This window comes from Phalacrocorax carbo, chromosome 1 (genome assembly GCF_963921805.1).
Source record: "Phalacrocorax carbo chromosome 1, bPhaCar2.1, whole genome shotgun sequence".
Lineage (NCBI taxonomy): Eukaryota > Metazoa > Chordata > Aves > Suliformes > Phalacrocoracidae > Phalacrocorax > Phalacrocorax carbo.
The window spans coordinates 26,129,410-26,148,195 of NC_087513.1; the positions used below are offsets into that span (position 1 = coordinate 26,129,410).

The 18,786-nt window shown below is 39.2% G+C and overlaps 1 protein-coding gene across 5 annotated transcripts in view; it reads right to left on the reverse strand.

The window, feature by feature from the left end:
• Positions 1–18,786, reverse strand: part of CPED1 (cadherin like and PC-esterase domain containing 1) — a 155,625-nt gene that overhangs the window by 2,883 nt on the left and 133,956 nt on the right. For 3 of the 5 annotated variants that reach the window (XM_064446691.1, XM_064446677.1, XM_009504244.2), the window contains exons 18-22: positions 17,996–18,132; positions 8,822–9,042; positions 8,458–8,559; positions 8,177–8,264; positions 5,830–5,976 (exon numbers count right to left, since the gene is read on the reverse strand). In XM_064446691.1, the coding sequence (XP_064302761.1) occupies positions 5,830–5,976; positions 8,177–8,264; positions 8,458–8,559; positions 8,822–9,042; positions 17,996–18,132 (695 nt within the window). Of the gene's footprint in view, positions 1–6; positions 4,415–5,829; positions 5,977–8,176; positions 8,265–8,457; positions 8,560–8,821; positions 9,043–17,995; positions 18,133–18,786 lie in introns of those variants that run through there. The other 2 variants (XM_064446710.1, XM_064446700.1) reach the window with 2 other exon arrangements.

Sequence of the window (18,786 nt, forward strand, 5' to 3'; positions counted from 1 at the left end):
CTGCAAAAGAAGTGACATATGTGAATGCTTTCTTCCTGCACCTAGTAAGACACACAGCTGTGTGTACAGAAATGCCGAGACAGTTCTCCACAAAACAGGTCCTGATACCCGTACCTTGAGCTGCAAATTGCTCACAAATAGTATTTTAGTGGGCCAACTTGTTATGTTACATACTAATTAAAATGCAAGATCTTATTCACTTAAGCCTTGAAATCTAAATGTGTAGTTCCATTATACTCAGCTGGTTGATTCTGTAATGCCTTTGTATATTAGACTCTGTATTCTTCATTAGGGAAAATTTATCTGATCAAAAAAATTAATACTTAATAGCTTGTCTGTATATTTACCATGGGAAAAAATAAACTCAGGACAGTCCTGACCTGCAGGAAGGTTTAAACCCTGCTCTGATCCCAAGCACTGGAGAAATATATTCTGTGTCTCAGCTGTGAGCCCTGTGAGAATGTCTCACTCTCAGGTCTTGATGCAAACCTGGCCCAGCTCCATGTTGAGATGAAAACAGTCATATGTCATGTTTCTCCAAGACGGGAGCTACAGTGTGATTAACATCCCTCTCCCCAGTGCATCACACTGACATAACTACCATGTGGTTCACTAACTTAGTGCAGAAGAATGCTCCTCATAGGCCCCCCAAATATGTAAAAACTCTGGGATTATCGTGTTCAATTTGTATGGAATAAACAAGCATCAATGGGCCTAACGAGAAAGCAAGGGAAAGGTATGGTTGTCATGAGCCTAGTGATTGTGGGGGTGGTGTCCTGTGAGATGCTAAAGGTCTCATTCCAGTGAACACACCGTCAGTGGTGAACAATGAAGCAACTTCAAGAGAGACAAAACTTCAGAACCTTGCACAGGTGCAGGACAGAGTACCTTGACCCAGGCGTCGGCAAATCCAGAGACAGCTGGAAAGGGCCCAAGCGGTTACCTTATTTTTAAAAGAGCAAATATATGCTGACTTGTTAGCTCTGATGCCTGTCGGTTTTCCTGCTACATCAATCACAGCAGACACTTGAAAAAGGAGACTTCATTTATTAATGCATATATTTATGCAGAAGCATATTAGCTTTTTAAAATATATTGTATATTTATTGTCACTGAACAATGAGAAACTATGTTCATATGTAACGAAGCTCACAATGAATTAAACAACTCATACAAAATTGAATGTGAGTGAAGGAATAACATGAACAAAGGCTTGAAAGACTGGGCAGAGAGACTATGAGGGAGCTGGCTGAACTAAAAAAAGACCAAGAATTATCCATGTAGAAAATGAATATATCCTCCGATCAATTCGATACAGCTAAGCCAAGGGCTGTTATTTGTTTTCATGCAGTTACTGCAGGTTCATTTTTCTAAATTAGTGCCTTAGAACTTACAACTATTTCAAAACGATGCCACCTTGAACCAATCACCCAAACTGCATTCCTGTTAGGCATAATCTCCCAGGAATGCAATCTAATGTTCATCCAGCAAGCAGCCACTGATTAAGATACCAAAATCCCAAGGTTGCTAGTTCTTATGTTGTGACCATTATTTCATTGCCATTAAATTAGGAAATAAATCTGAATTAAAAAATAGGTTCCATAAAGGTCTTTATAACTGCTGGCCAATCTCTCTCTCCATAAGCATTTGTGAAGAATGAGGTAATTAAAAAATCAGGTTTTCATGTGTACATAGAACTAGAAGTATGTCTGGACAGCAAGTGACAAAGTTGTGCAAGATTTTTTGTCCCAGATCACTATAATCCTTTTGTGAGTCCAGATCCCTTGGCAATCTGCATAAAGATTGTAGGGTCTACAGAGCTGTGGATTTCTATGTTACCAGGGTGACCCGAGTCCCTCTGAAATGGGTTGGTGGCGACTCAAATAATTTATCAGATGAATCAGGGGAAATGGCTTTCTGTTTGGCCAGCTAGTGAGAACTAAACAACTGTTGAATACATTTCCGTTCATGTTTTTCTGACTGCACAGAATGTCCAGCCCTTTGCTCCTGCACGGCCGTGCTTTAGCTCAGATGGCATTTACAGAGGGGTGCCGTCTCCTGGGAGCTTAGGGGTCATTTTTTAACAGAAAGAAAGTGAAAGTACAAAGCAGTAGATTTAATCCATTTCATCTGGTTTCATAAAACATGAAAAGTGCTGGGTTTTACACAGTGTTCTTGGCTCCATCCTCGGCGGCAAAATGCCATTTTCCTGGTGCAAACTGCTTCAGCACCTGATGAAACTCCACTGGCCAGGATGCAGACATAAACTAATGACAAAACTGTTAAAACTAACGAGGTATCAAAAGCATTCAAGATCTTTCTTTTTGCTTTACTCAAGGAGCAAGTCTGGTTTTGGGGGCTGATGGATTCTCCCGAGCACATCTATACCTCTTTCAGGCACAATGGCCTCTCAAGCCTCATTAACAACAGCTCTGCGAGCCAAATTTTCCCCTGATCCTCCCCAGAAACACATTCTGTTGAGATTCCTCCGGCAGAGAAGCAAGGCCAAATCTGCACGTGACCTCATACAAAATGATGGAGGAGTGCATGAAAAATGCTGATGACCGATCACGCCCTGCTGTTTTCCACCCAGTTCCATACAAAGCATCTGAAATATTTCACTTTGAAGCTGTCCATTTCACTGTGGAAATGGTGAGCATCAGCAGTGACCCATGAAGACACCAACATCTGGGTTCTAGACAAAAAAGGGTCAATCTAGCTGTCTGGGTGAAATGGAGGGAGGCATTTACTCTACGGGACTATTTATCCATTGTATAAATATCTGCTCTGTGACTTACTCCCTCTCTTCCAGCTCCATTTGGACTGAGTTGTGTTCGTGCCTCTCTGATGTACTGAGCAGAGCACATTAAAGGATTGGTTAACTAACCACGCCTGCTGTGTTTGGTCCCAAAGCAGGACAGAGGCCACAGCAATGGGCTGAAAACATCTGAGCTGCTGAGAAGCCTGAGGTGGAAGCCAGCTGTGAGGTTGACACACAGCACGTGAGGTTGACACGCAGCACGTGAGGTCAGATGGGTCTGATAATGCTCCCAAACCTCTGTTCAGTCCCAGTGAGCCTCATACTGGAACAGAGTCCCAACCAGTGGCAGCTGATTTTCTTCCCACTCTCTTTTGAGAATGCATTTGTTGTCCAGTAGACACGATATCTCTTTCTGTGATATTTAAGGAGAAAAATCAAAGCCTTATAGTTATTAATTATTGTATTCTGCTTTATGTAAAGGTGACTGCTATAGCTGAGAGAATTAAATATAATCCACTGGCAACAAGAAAATAGTTAGGCTTGCTATGCTAGTCCTTGGCCAGCAGACACCACAAGGACACTCAGAACCTATGCTTGAATTTTACTATCATCACCACTGAATTTCAGTTTAAACTACTCCTAGGTTTAATTAGCCAGAGTATATTTTGTTTTCCATTGTATACTGTGAGTGTCTGATGAAGGAAACCTTATTTTTAGATCTTTGCTATTTTTGATCTTTAAGGAAAATATTTCACAGCTGTCCTGACGTTTCTTCACAGCAAAAATTAGTGCTTCCACTTCCTTCCTGGTGTCACAGCCCACCTTTGCCTGTGAAGCTCTACGGAGCTTCTGTGCTAACCCTGCACACATCCAGGTCCTGGGAACAGCCTTGGCCAAGAGTGAGGCTTACAGGAAAATAGGCATGACTTGGCAAAAGAAGCAAAAGGGTTTTATCCTTCTCCTGAGAGATTCAGGAAACATTTGTTGGTCTCTCTTATTTGTAGTATTTTGTTTTGACAGAAAACAACTTCCTAAATTCATGCTGGAAAAAGGCTAGCATTTCATTTTTGTGGGTGACAGTCTTTTTTAATATTTATGCACTTTGGAAAACTCTAATAAAAACTGTTCTAGGATTTTCTCCACAAGAACTAAATTATGGAGTTCTGTCTTCTAAATGACACATCATATTGCTTGTGTCATTATTCTAGTCAGTAACCAAATGCCTGAGATATTGCTTCCAACTAGTAGCTTCTTACTGGCTCAAAGCCCCTGTCTGACTGTGAAACACCATAGAGCCATTAACTGTCGGTTTCAGAGAGACATCTTTTGTTGCATCCTTTTTTTCCCTCCAGTTTTAACCTTTCTGTAACAATTCCTTCTCATTCTATATTTCATTCTGTGAAAGAATTTGTACGTGTCATCTCTCTTTTGATGACGCAGAGGCAATGAAATCTTCCTGAAAGATACCACAGTTCAAGTTTTATGGTCCTAAACAGATTGTAATGGAACAAACTGAGGTCGTTTCCTAGTCTTTTGTTAAACAGGAAACCCAGATTCAGTTCATAAGAATGAAGATCCTTGTAGCATCACAGGCAACGTCATAGTGTGCTAAACGTGACTTTTTCTATAGAGGTTCCAGAAAGCTTCTGTGATCTAGCAACAAATTAAGGTACGAGGTTACTGATGATCTCAGTGCATGACTCCAGTTTTCAATGAAGAAATACTTTTTACTGGGAATCAGGAACTAAGCATCTGGAAAGATATGAGTCTCAGCTATTCCCCAAAGCTTTTTCTGGTTTCCAAAGGGAGTAGCGTGATATTCATGGCCCTTCATTAGGGCAATGAATGACATGTTCGGATTCTCAGTAGACTGAACCCTCATAACAGGAACCTGGGAACTGGCCTTTTATATTAACGATTTGGTGTCATGGGTATGAGAAAGGACTTAGGTGGAAGATACAGGAATAGTCTGGTAGCCTCAGCGAAAATTCTTTACTATCATATGCAAAATTACTGTAATCAGCCTTAATGGCAAAGGGTACCTGCTTACTTGACTACTCAGAAATTACAGTGTTTTCATTCAGGGTCACTCCCACTAAGTCAGGGTTGCACTTCTTCATTTTCTATACATAAGGTACAAGAAATCCAAAACTAAAATAGATCCCTCCTTTGCTGATGGGGTAGAGTGCTCACTATAAAAAAACATACCACATACTCAAAATACATCTTAAAGAAACCAGAAAAACTTTAAATATCTTGTTTTTCAAACTTTTTACTTTCACTGGTTTGGCAGCCTCTGGGTTGATTTTGTGCCTAGATATAGTAATGTGTTTGCTTATTCATTTTTTATTTAATCCATGGACTCCTGTAATCTGTAATATATAGTGAAGATTGCTTGCCAGAACTTTGAACGAGCAGAAGACTATGTTCTCTATTGCCCTACTCATATATTTTACCATGTCCCTGTTTCACCAGTCCAGTAGTTATAAAACAGAAGACTGAATTTCTATAGATTTCAGACAAAAAAGAAAACAGAACTATGGGCAGATTTCTGTTTGTATGGTCAGTCACTATACCTATCCCAGATAACTCTTTGTGAGACATATGAAAACAGATATACAGCAGTAAGATTGGTCTTTCAGTTTTAAGCTCCATTTTAAATGTACCTGTGGTTCGATGGGAGTCTGCTGACCTGCTCAGTTAGGAAGGCTTAAGGAAAAAACCTGTGAGACTGAGGTATGGCAAAAAGATGAAGTGAGTCCATGCAGAAGCAGCCGGGATATGTAACGCATAGCAACATCCTTTTATACAGCTTACCTTTGCAGAAAAGCATGCTTGTTTTTATTTCAAGGAATCACCACCACAGCTGCTCAGCCCGTCCCGGGCGGCATTGCACTCTGAGCGGTGAGGGGCAAGTGCTGCCGTACAAACTGCTATCCCCGAGGATGTTATTCAGCCTAACTTTGAGTCACACATGCAGACCTTGATACACACCTTTTTGCTTCTGGCCACCTGACAGTTAAAATCTCCCTTAAATACCTGGGAATGATATAAGCATAAACTATTACCTCATGGAAATGGCAGCCACACTTCCCTTGCAGGAATTCTTTGTAACGTCCCATGGTGATGACAAAGGTGTCAACAACTTCATAGCCGAAATTTTTTGCTGTATCCAGAATAATCAAGTTTTCATTCCACAAGTTTTGCACTTCTGCCTGTATTCCAGACAAAATATTGCAATGTTTTGTTAGAAGGACTGTTGAAAGGTTATTTTATTCTGCCACTGAAATGAATAATAAAACTGCTTTTTTGAATAAAGCAATTATGTTATACTCCAGATGTGAATTACTATAAATTCACTCTTGAAAGTAGCAATTACCCTGAGACTGTTGTAGATTTTTGCAGAAATTTCTTAGAATGAATTTTGCAGCATAAAGATAGTTCCAAGAAAATTTGAAAGTTTCTCTCTTAATTATGCAACAAATTGGGTTGATTTCACAGAATCACAGAATCACAGAATGGCAGGGGTTGGAAGGGACCTCTGGAGATCGTCTTGTCCAACCCCTCTGCTTGAGCAGGGACACCCAAAGCAGGGGACACAGGAACACATCCAGGCGGGTTTTGAATATTTCCAGGGAAGGAGACCCCACAAACTTTCAATAAGATCTAGAGTAAAATCAAGTTAGCAGTAACTATTTTTACTTTTCAATAGTTGTGCAGCTTCCTTCATAGAAAGAATTCAATGTTGTCTAAAATATAATTACTGGGTAACTGTTTTTAATATATACTTAGCTAACCTGAGGTGTAATTCAGAAAAAAATTTCCTATTGTAAAGTTGTCTATAACAAATGGTGAGTTTGTTCCTGTAAAAGAAAAATTCAGCTTCAAATCAAAGTCATTGAGACTGTTGCTTAAAAAGGAGTATCGGGTCATGGATATGTTAGAAGTGGTTACACTGAAGAACAGATTATTTTTTCTCAAGATAATGCAGGAGGGCCAGGAATAGAAAAAAGATCAGCCATGTATTTGTCAAGGCAGTGGATTTGACAATGAAGACAGAAGGGCTTTGAGAGTAGCTGGGGTAATCCAGAAGTCCAGAGCACCCAAACCACACGGGTAATTTGGCATATGATTACAATACTGAAAGGGAAAAGAATGTCGGTTATGCACTGTAGTTGATTTCTGGAGGTTTATAAACTACCAGCTGAGAAACAGAAAAAGGCATTCCTGGGAAGCCTTTAATAGTCTTTCTGTCCTTGCCTCACCTACCTTCGATCAAAGTTCTGCTTCTTGCCCCTAGGACTGAACTTCCCTGAAAGCTATGGTGGGAACTATGACAACGTTTCTTCATGTTGAGTCCAACCATTTCCCTATCGTATCCTAATATGGTCATCTGGATAAATTAAGGAAATGGTTGGAATCAAGAAGACGACTTTCAGGAAAGACAAGGCGCATAGTACTAACTTAGAATGAAGGAATGGGCAAAAACTGACAGGGCAGTCTCTGTAGCAAAAAAAGAAGGGTGAGAGTAACAGTAAGTCTGACTTCACTCAGTTAACAGTAAGTCTGTACTGACTAAATGAGTACAGCAGTGTGTTATGGCTGCAAAAAGATGTGGGCGCCAGTCCCCGTTGAGATAGGAGTGCTACACGTAAACTGTGAAAGCTAATAATTTTCTCTTTTCAACACCTGTGAATAGCTGGAGCGTTACACACAGTGCTGGTAGGCACCATTTGCTCCGTTCTGCCCTCCGGCACTTCTCAGCCCTGTCTCATCCAGGCATTTTATGTGTTCAATAGAGAACCACCATCCAAATTGTAAATAAAAATATTGAATTGAATGAGTTACACAGCACACTGAAATGAGCCCATCTGTTACCCTAAAAGTCTTGGACATGATTTAAACTGACTGTAACATCCTATTAACATACAAATAACAGGCTAGATTCACCGGCACATTCCAGCTGCTCTGTAATGTTCTGGCTTCATAGGTTGGTTAAGATAGATTTATGGAGAGCTGTGCAATGCAGCCAGACCAGTGAATCTGATCCAGCATTAACACGGAGGAAGCCTCAGGAGGACCAGTGCCTGACATGGTATGAGGAGCAACCTGCCTATCCCCAGCTCGATTTCTCTACTTTGGCAGCAGCCTTATATCGGAGCTTCTGGTTCCTGGGATGTCTGACTGAGCGTGGCATCTCGAGAGCGCTCTGATTGCAGCAGAATCCATGAAATAAGGCAAATCAGTTTAAATCTGCATCAGCAAACCATATGACCAAATACAAACGTTATTCCTTCTTTGATCCACTTAAAGCTTGCTCAGCAGAGGTTGTAATATATTTTGACTGGGCAGAAAAATTATTGCTGAAATGACAAGTCTTCTGTGAAAATATGCTCTAAATATACTGTAGCTTACCTGTGATAGAGAATGTATTCCATCCACTGGGAGGTGAAAGCCCATCCCTATGGATTTGATAATTACCAGGATATTTGATAGATTTTCCCTGTTTGGCAAATAAGAAAAAAGACACACATTTTACTTAACAGACACATCAAAAGACACTTCATTTTTATTTTTTCAAAGTCAGTTGATGTACCCCCATAAGAAAACAAATGCCATGTTTGTGTTTAAAATTTTTTGTTGTTTCTTATAACTTATCATATCGAGACTCGGAATAACACCAAACACAACGTTACCTGTTCAACACCTTTTGGATGATTTGCAGGTGATTGGAATTAAGCCACTGAACACCACCTACGATTAATACGGTCTGGTCTGTATTCTCCAGGGGACGTGATCTGAAACCCAGAAAGGCAAAACAACACATGTTGCCTTAAAACAGATGGCAAACATTTTAACTGCATTGCTTTGCATTTCAGTGAACTGTATCTGGCATCCTGATCAGAGGCCTGATGCTGTTTTCTACTATTTTTCAACCACACAATACGGTCTGTACGTGTTATGTTTAATTGTTTACTGACTTTAGTTGTTAAATGTGTTATACACATTTGTGAATAGAATGAGAATACAAACAAGCCAGCAATAGAGTTTGTACAGTACCTCTGCAGCAGTTGTTCTAGTGCTTTTTCAAAAGTTGGTCTCTGGTTTGCATTCATCCAGAACTGGGGGTAGTAGGAGTAACTGATAAAGGTTTTCCCCTCATTGATATTCTGATAACATTTAACATCATGGGTCTTTTGCCATTCCTGAAGAGTCTTATTCACTCTTTCTATTAGATAGTACATCATCCCTCTGTTAGTTGAGTCACCTATAAAAAGAATCTTTGGACGGAAAAAAAGATATGACTTACTTGGAAGTCGTACTCCCCAAAACCCAAAAGCTAAGAAAAGAATACAGCTAGATTTTTAAACCCCTCTCATAATGTCAAGAAATAGATCCGTGAGCTGCCAGTTCTCCAGCCCTGATGTCTCAATACTGAAGTTCTCCTTTAGCAAAATCTGTGTGATCTGATTAAGAAAAAGCTACGTGTTTCAAAGACAAAAAGTACAGGTTATAGATGACCATAGCTGCACAGTTAGTCCTTAATTTTTCATCCGTGTTGATAATTTCTTTTGCCTAAGTTTATATTTCCTTCAGATTTCTAGTACGGAGTCTCCTGTGATTGCTTGCAGCTTCCTGCCTTCATTCCTCCAGTTTCTCATGTGGTTTGTTCCTGCACAGCATGTCTTTGTTAATGTCTGTCTTCCATAAATGTGATTCATTAGAATTTACACCAAAGTAAAACACACACACACATATCAATGGATGCAGCTGCTGCCTTATTTGTAGAGGGATGGTCTTTCTGCAGTTTCAGAGGGGGAAGAAAGGGGGTTATTTTGGTGGCAGATAATCTGAATGGAATCCTGGCATATGTGATGTGACCACCAGGAAACATCGTGGCCTGAAGGGAGTAGTTAAAAGTGCTGTCAGGGTGACAGAAGTACTTCAAACATCGGCGGTCTTTGCTGGGCTACTCTGATTTGCAAATGAATTAAGAAGTCAAATTTGGGCTTGCTCCTACCCATTCTGTAGACTCCTCTGACAAATCAAACATCTCTGTATCTGGAGACCACAGAACTTAACATGTGGGTTTGTTTTGGGGTTTGTTGTTTTTTTTTTTTAATGTAATTGCCCTATTTTTAGTGGATAGGAGTAGCATTTCCTCCTAATGAAGCAGACGTGTAAGCAGCGACAAGAGTCCAAAGGGGAAGAGAACCCAGGTTAACCAATGAAACTGTGTGTGCAATCAGTTACTGCCACAGTCACCCCAGCCAGAAATCCACTCAGAGGAGCACAAATGTAAAACTGGGAGTCAGAAACCCCACAGAGCCATAACACGGTACCAGCCTTGCTCCCTGGCACTCAGGGTAGTTGGCACCTTGTAAGTTAGGTTTTTGTTGTGGTTTTTTTTTTTTTTTTAAATTTGATTTGGGATTTGTTGTTTTACCACTTCCACCTAGAATATTTGGTTATGCAAATAAAATTAAGACTATACAAGATTACATGTTTAAGAATACATTTCCAAGGCTTTTAGAGATTTTACATGGTGAAATTATCTCTCATCTAATATATCTCTATTTATCTATTTCCTTTGGGAATGTCACAGTTTTAGGGAGTTCCCACTATGAACCAATTGTGAGCAAAACCAAGCCACAACAGCGTACCAATGATGGTTTCCACAGAACAGAAGCAGTTTCAGATGAACATTCTTGGATCTGGTGCAAGGGCCAAGAATAGGCATGACAATGACTTGAACATCTCATGCCCTGCCCCTTGTGAGCTGCAGAGAAGCCCTTGATAGATTAGGTATGGCAGCAGACAAATTTAAACAACCACTGAGCATATAGATGGTCTTTTACCTCCTGTCCTGGACCTCTCAAAGCTGCTTCACAGAGTGAATTCTTAAACAGCTGCTCTTCATGCTTGGACTGCACAACTTCCCTCGCATGCAACAGGATTTCTAACTCTTCACATTGTGTCAGAAGAGACCTCTTTAAAGCAGGCTTAACATGACTCAGAGAAGTCAAGGATCCTTGGATCCTTGGAAGGACTGGTTGGATATTTTCTCTTTCCCTCTCTGACAGACACAAACGTGCTCAGCTATTTACAGTTAGGAAGAAAGTCTACACTTACAGTATGTCCTAATTCTAAAGTAGGTTAACCTGAGGTTTTAAATTATTCTTTTAACTTGCAAAATATCTTAATGTCTCCAGTGTGTCTATACCCATGTCCTTTAATTTCATAAGTCCATCGCTGTAGTATCTAGATGTACATCTATTTAAAAAGCAGTTCTCAGATATTAGCAGGCAAGGATATCATTAAGTTGCAATGTGGGTGAGAACATTTCTGTAAAAACACAGTGCATCATTAGCAGAATAACAAACAGGCTCTACCAGGTTACACATGTACAGCAGTTGGTAGAACATGCTAGCTTGTTTCTCTTCTACTTCTAATAACATATGATACCATTTGGTTATCAGTGCATATGAGATTTCTCATTGCAAAGCAGCCTATTCAGTTATTAATTACTCTCATTTGTCAGATGTGGAATTTTTACCTCAATTTTGCTGTGACTAAGATTCTAAGAGATATTTTCTCCTTCTAACTGTATTTGGTCTACTACATCTACCATTGAATTCAAATAGCAAAACAACACCCTTCATGGGAAAAAAGAAAGAGGAACTGTGGCCAAGACCAATGACCGTGATGCACAGATGTCTGGTTTTGCCAACACTGTGTATTCTCTAGCAATTTGTGTGAAGCATCATTCTAAATATTTCCAACATCTCAAACACTGCAGAGCGTCAAAGACTGAGATCAACTCACCAGCCTCTTTCCCATTTTTTCATTATGTCAAAAACAAAGCCAAACATCCCCCGCCCCCAAGCACACATGCACTCAATTTACACTATTAAATACTTTAGCATTGTAGGGCTTTACAATTTCTACATGTACACACCCACACACCAGCAGTGGATCCATGAGTGAGTTTTCAAGTCTGCCCTGAGGTACCCAGCTAGCCAGATTTGCAGAAGAGCTGGCACGATTCTTTAGAATACCAGTACCAGGAATAAAAAGCTAGGTAAGATCCCTTCTTAAAGTGATAGTTCTAGCCCTTAGGTGCCATTATGCTGGGCACCATATGAAAATATCAGGTAGGCCTTAGTTATTTTCTTGTCCTGAAGAACTTGAAGGGGGTCACAGGAGTCAGAGCAGATTCATTTAGAGTAGTCATTATAACCAGACAAAATTTATAACCATTAGGGCCCAAGCATAATTCTTCAAACATTATCACAAGACTGACTGCTCACAGCCCATCTCTGAAGGAGTAAGTTCTGAGTCTCAGAACACCTCCATTTTCACTCTTTCACTTGTTATGAAAGCAGGTCAGGAAATTAGATCAGACAGCTAATGCTATTGGCTGTCTGGGTGCCCATCTGGGAATGTACACTTATTCCTAGGAAAAGATGTGGCTGAGCAGGATGAGTCATGAATGAGACAGATGGAAACATCACATTGGTGAGGAATACAGGTCATTTCACTAGGGAAATTAACCTGAACACTCAGAAACAAGTGTGCTAAGAGAATAGTGAAGACTTGATGTAAGTGGGGAAGAGAGAAATGAGCCAAGGTGGACTTGTGGTTGAACTGAAAACCAGATCAGAAGTGTAGGTTATCTTCAAAGATGCCAGTCAATTATAACGACCATATTAGCTTTCAGTCAAGATGTCTCTGACTGTTCAGGCAGGTCTGAGCCACATCAGGACTGTATGACTGGAATCATGCAAACCTGTTTAACTCCAGCTACCACTTTCACAGTAAAATCATAGCACTGTTGAAAGGTATGTCATTAAAACTAGGATTGCAGTATGTGAAACCTATGGTGCCTGCCCTGTAGCCCTGATGGAGAGCTCTGAAGTCTCTGAAGTCTGTCTGTAGTCATCACAGGAGGGTATCAGCAGTCACACTCTGGAGACTCTGTGTGCTGGGATTTTGAAGGGAATGCTCTCCCATAAGAAGACAGAAGATCTCAGATAGAAAGATGGGTGTGCGTTTCTTGTAACCCAAGGCATCCCAGGCTGGTGGATGCATAGGACAACAAATCTGTACACACAGAGAACCCATTTGTTAAGACCTTGTCTGCATCTGACAATCTGCCTCAAACTATTGGTCCAACCATACCGAGAGACATGAAAATCCTGGAAAAATAAACAAATTCTTCTTTTCTTACCCCTAAAAAGATCAGGTGGAAGAAGAGAACATTTGTCAGTAATCCTACCTGCTTTTCAAACTGCCCTTGGGCAGAGCTGGGCAAGCACGTTTTCTTGTGGTATGCAGACCATCAGAAAGCATCTTTCAAAGCATCCACCTTCAGCAAGTCAGCTGCATTTTCAGCAAATGCTTGGAAGACTCAAAGGCTAAAACAATTTGTGTTTAGCCCCAGGAAGAAAACCGATGCCCTTCAACTAACCCAAAGCTTTGATGAAATAAAATAATCATTCAATGTAATTGAATGTGTGGTAACTATGGCCACATTTCTGTATGTTTGCATGAACTTACTGTAGTTTGTGTGTCATGTAGTATTAAATATGATTTGAACCAGGGGCTCTGGGGATGATTCTGTATTTAGCTCTATGACAATAATGAGCTCAGGTGTGTAGAGTATGAAAATTTATTTACAGTCTGGCACAAGGCTTAGTCACGTACTGTTCAGGTCAATGGGGCATTTGTCTGCAGGATGACTAAAGGATCAGGCGTACATAGGTCTATAATTTTACCAGACAAAGAACAACACTTTCACGCAGACAGATGTTTTCAGTGTCTTCTGTTGCAAATGTTTGGTGTGAAAAATTCCATTATAGCTTACAGGCTTTAAAAGATTGCATAAGCATAGAGGAATTCACTTCTTAACCAGGCCTATCATTATAAATTAACCACACTTAGGAAATTTAAACACCTGTAAGTCCAAAACACTACTCAACTTTAAAATATTGTTAAGAAATTATAAGTTAAAATTCCTGTTTTAACAGCTGAATTTTAAGTACTTCAACAAATATTGCCTTTTCATATTTCCTGTTCTTAATTACACATGACTCAATGGTGCTTTATTATAAGACTAAACTCTGAGTAGTATTTCTCAATGATAAACAAAATACATATCCCCCCTGCTGTTGAGGCCAGCTCTCTATATACTGCTAATTGGATAAATAATTACCTGTTAGAACTCCCTTTTCTTCACCAATTTTTTAAAGTTCTGTACAAAAATCAAAGCATCATGTCTTAATAGAATTGTATAAATCTTACAGCAAAAACTCATTAGTCACACTTACAGAGGATTTTGTTGAGCCACTATAATAGAGATATAATATTTTTGTTATGATTGTCTAATTCTTTGCTTCAGTTAGGACATACATGTGGAGTTCTCTTAGAACAACACAGCCTGGATCTCGTTACTCTTGAGTTTAAAATTGAGGAGAAAAAGGACTGCAGGTATTAAAAGTGGACTGAATGAAAATCTACTCAGCCAGAATCACCTTAGCCTGCACACGTCAAAATTTTCCTGTTTACTGTGTCTGAAATGCAAACATATGACTGACTAGTCTTGCTAACACATCATAAAGCAAAATAAGGCCTCATAAACTGTTTTGTGGATGTATATCCTTTCTCATGTCTCCACCAATCTGAGCGTTATTGTTTCACTACAGGTGGTCTTATGTTTTTATGAAACAGAAACAACTTAGCTCAAACATAGTTTTATATGCACACAAATTAAAATAGCAGTTAATGATGATGTGAAATCAATTGGAAATCATAGCCAGGGCAAATGAATTTCTGTTACAAAGAAAGGAGATAACAGTTTTAGAGATGAGCTCTGAAAAACAAATCAATTTTAATAGAAGACATGAAAGCAGCCTGGAGTTAGAAAACAAATTAGAAAGCATTTCTGGAAGCTTATTTATGATGCAGAGAGGAAAAAAGTACTCTGTTTTGGTGACCATAAACATATTTCATAAACATTGACAAATGCATAAAAGAAATTAATGAGCAAGAGACATATCTGAGTGCCGCGTTTTACTCTTGTTCTATGAAACACGAGAAAAACAGAATGGTTGCATTTAAAGATACAGTTGATCTTAAATGTGCTGCATTTCAGCCAAAAAGAGCATTCACTTTACATCTTTTTAAGTGCAGTCGGATCAGGGACACTGCAGAGCAGTCGTTAACTCATTGTATGTTTCCCTTCACATTCATTAAACATAGAAAGACAAGGAGGCCAAGGAGGGTTTTTTACTTTCTTTTTTTTTTCTTCTTTTTTTTTTTTGAAACAGAAAATTAATAGGGGAGCATAAGAGAATAGCCTGCAGTTATCGTAGTTGGAATCTGACAGCACCATGGAGATTAACACCTCTTATTTAAAAGAAATTACATTATGACAGACACTTATGCTGTTTATAATGTCTTATCATGATGTTTTTAACTGTAAAAAGTAAAGTCAGCTGATCAGAATCCTGAAACCAAATTATATTTTTTCTAGGACAAAAATCAGGGACTTCAGCCTATTGAATCACAAATGTCACTACTTGCTTTACCTGTGGTCCCTGGTGAAATCTTGCATGACTCTGAATTTTTTTATGAAGGTATTCAGAAGTGAAATTCAGTCATAAAATGCTGTTAGTGTTTTGAAGGAATGTATGATGTCATTTGACCCAAAGACTCTACAGACACGTGTCTTTGCTCTCCTGAGGAAGGATTGGTAATTATGTGGGGTGTATGGAGGTTTTATTGCCTTAGTTCAGAATGAACTTTGAGCAAGAATTCAGATGTAGTTCATGATAAATGACTCCTTTGTAAAGGATTCTGAACTCCAGAGACCGAAGTTACACAAACCAAATAATCAAAGTCTGGTGGCATACTAAAAATCCCCAGAATACAGAGGCATACAGATTAGTTGAGCCCGTTTTGAGAAGCGGACACATGAGTGAGTTCTGTTGTTCTTAGCTAACTTCAGCAAGTTATAATATAAATCAAACAGCATTCTAGATCATCTCACTGTCCTCACTTGGCTGATGATTTTTGCCCTAACGCTTTGTACTCGTGCTTTTTTTGCAACCTGCCTAGATTTCCAGTGTTGAAACCTTCGGCTTATTTTATTATGGAAAATATGATGTCATTAGTTTGAGAAGTCAGTGATCTCTGTAGCACTTAAAGACAAAGTATATAATGGTTTGAAACCAAAGTCACAAATTAGGAAATATATATATTATAGATGGTTACCAAAATCTCTTGTGTAATAAAAATGTATTTGTTCACAAGGATTATATCTGGCTGGCTACTCAATAGCTCCCTTTATAAAAGATCCAGGTTGCTTAAGCATATATAATATCATACAATACAACTGACAGCCAAAAGTCTTTTTCAGTGACTACCTGAAAAAAAAATTATTTTTCTACTTCATTGCTTAGACTCTGTAAAGTAATTGTAAAGTTTGCCTTAATCACAGGCAGAATCAGGACCGTATCACCCAAGCAGAGGACCATGTTTACTCATCTGACTTAGGTATGAAGAAAGTCTCTCTTAATTCTTTGAGATCTACTGACATGAGGGAGTTGGTTCAAGCTCTACATTTATTTATTTGGTGAAAGAAACAAAAAATGTTATTGCAAAACACCACACAAAGTTAAAACCACTGGAAATTGATGACAAAAATAACTTCAAAGGGAAAGATATAGGAGAGATATACCAAAAGGGGACCATGAGTTGGAGTGATTGTTTTAAAAGAATAAACCTGTTAAATAGACAACTGTGTAAAGGTAACAGGAGTGATTCAGCAGATTTCTACAGAGCAGTGAAGGTTATCAGACAATGACAGAAGACTTTTGCAAAAGATGCAGAATGGGAAACAAGTGCAATTAGTTTTACAGAAATTTTTCTCACATAGTGTTAATGTAGATTGTGTAGGATCTGGCTCTCATCTGACGCTAGAATAGATCAGTGACCTCAGAGGGTCAGAACATAGTGGAATCTGAATTAAGAAACCAAGGTCACAAACATTCATTTCATATACATGGTTTTAATGGACCCCTAACAAATGTTGTCCTGTTTTTGACACTGGTGAATGTAAGTAGTCAGATTCAGGATGTGAGAATGTCCACATAACCCTCCCAGCAGTACCCTGGCAATCCACTTCCATAGTGGCATATTGTTCCTCTGCTGTCCTTCAATTGTCTGACCAAAGGGTGTTTGCTTACTGAAGCAGCCCGATGTCTATGCAAATTAAAGACCAAACCAAAGCTATCAAATTCTTCTATATTTTTTGCTGTGGTCAATCCAGAAGTGCTTGTTTCGTACATGAGAAGCAAATCAAGCTTCTCCTCTGTGATATAAACCTATGTTTTTTTAGAAAAATATGTTAGGAGAAACCCGCAGCTCTATGGTAATGGAGAAAACCACTGGCAGAAATAAAGCCAAATGGCAACGAGGGACTTTGTGCAGGACAAGAAATAACCAGAAAAGAAGGAGGAAATGTTAACTGAAACACTATTGTCTTTTTGTATTTGTATATATAGAAATGCTCTCAGATTTTACCAAAATGCTACTTTTAGTTACTATTTTCTTACCTAGACAATACACTATAAAAATCTTTATAACAATTAATTACTTACTTTCTGGATACTTGTATCCTCAATAAGGTACCTGAGCCTCAGATCAGAGCTCTCTCTCAAGAGTTTTACAGTCATAGCATGCTTATTAAGGAGACCTTGTATTTCCAAGCAATCACCTTAGAAGCCTCACTACAAGAAAAGAATGTGCAAGAAGACTTGGTAAGATTAGTGTGCACAAGCAATGCCATGCATTAGGTATGCAGCAGAAGAAACCCAACTTGCATGTCAAGTGTGAGACAAACTGTGACAACAGTGCAAATCCATCCTCCATTTACAGTCCTTATATACTCACTGCAGGTCTAACAGGTAACCACGTACATCGTAGGTCTTGAAACTCCATTGGTGTGACCTAAGCTCCCATGAGAAATGGCAGCAGGCCGCTGTGTCTGCATATGAGGCTAAATTATAATGGTTGGTTTTTGTCCCTGTGGATTTTCCATCTGAATCTTCCTCCAGTTATAACAAAATGGGATTTCTCTTACACATCCATCATAAAATTGTTTTTAAATCTTCAGAGCACTAAATATCCAGGTAAATAAAAATTAATTAAAATGTAAAATCTGTTACATACCCTTCTGCCCTCCACACAGCGCTGGAGCTCGGGCTTCGCTAGCACAGAATATCGGCAGCCATGAGGCTGCCACGTTATTTCTCTCCAGTCGCAGGTCCTGTTGTCAGAGCAGCTGAGGCAAGGGACAATCCACTGCCCTGGAAAACAATAATGGCATGTCATCATCTCCTCTGTATTTTTATGAGTAGTCTTATTATACAGCAAGCAAGATGTTTTTGAGTATTTTGCCATGGGAGTTTTCCTTAAATTAAATGCCCCCCAACCCTTTGAAGAGACTATTTCCTCCCTCTGTGTTATGCCTTTTTCATTTGGCAAGGATGGGAGTTTCTCCATTCCATGAAAGAGCTGTGAATGCTCAAGTTTGACAGTCATGTGTAAGTTCATTTTTCATTCACCTTGCCTTTCTTGTAGCATCTTGCCCTTTCTCCATAGAAAGTATATGAGACAGGGAAAGGGAGTGAGGAGGCTGAATGGGAAGACAAAATATTCACATTCAGAAGTGTCTAAAGGGAAGATTCATTCGCATCTACCACTAAAAATCTAAAAGTTGGGTGGTTGATTGAAGCTAGATTTTGAGAGCCCCTTGAGAGAAGAATGAATCTAAGATTATGCAGATAATGTGCAGATAATGTACAGATAATGAGAAAGGATAACTTTCTCTTGGAAATACTAATTTCTTTAATTTGTAAAGAAGCATCCCATACTACACAGATACATTTCAGAAGATGAAAGTAAGGTGAGATGAATCCCTATGTAATTTACTAGAGCCCGATCCCTATTAAAAAAAAAAA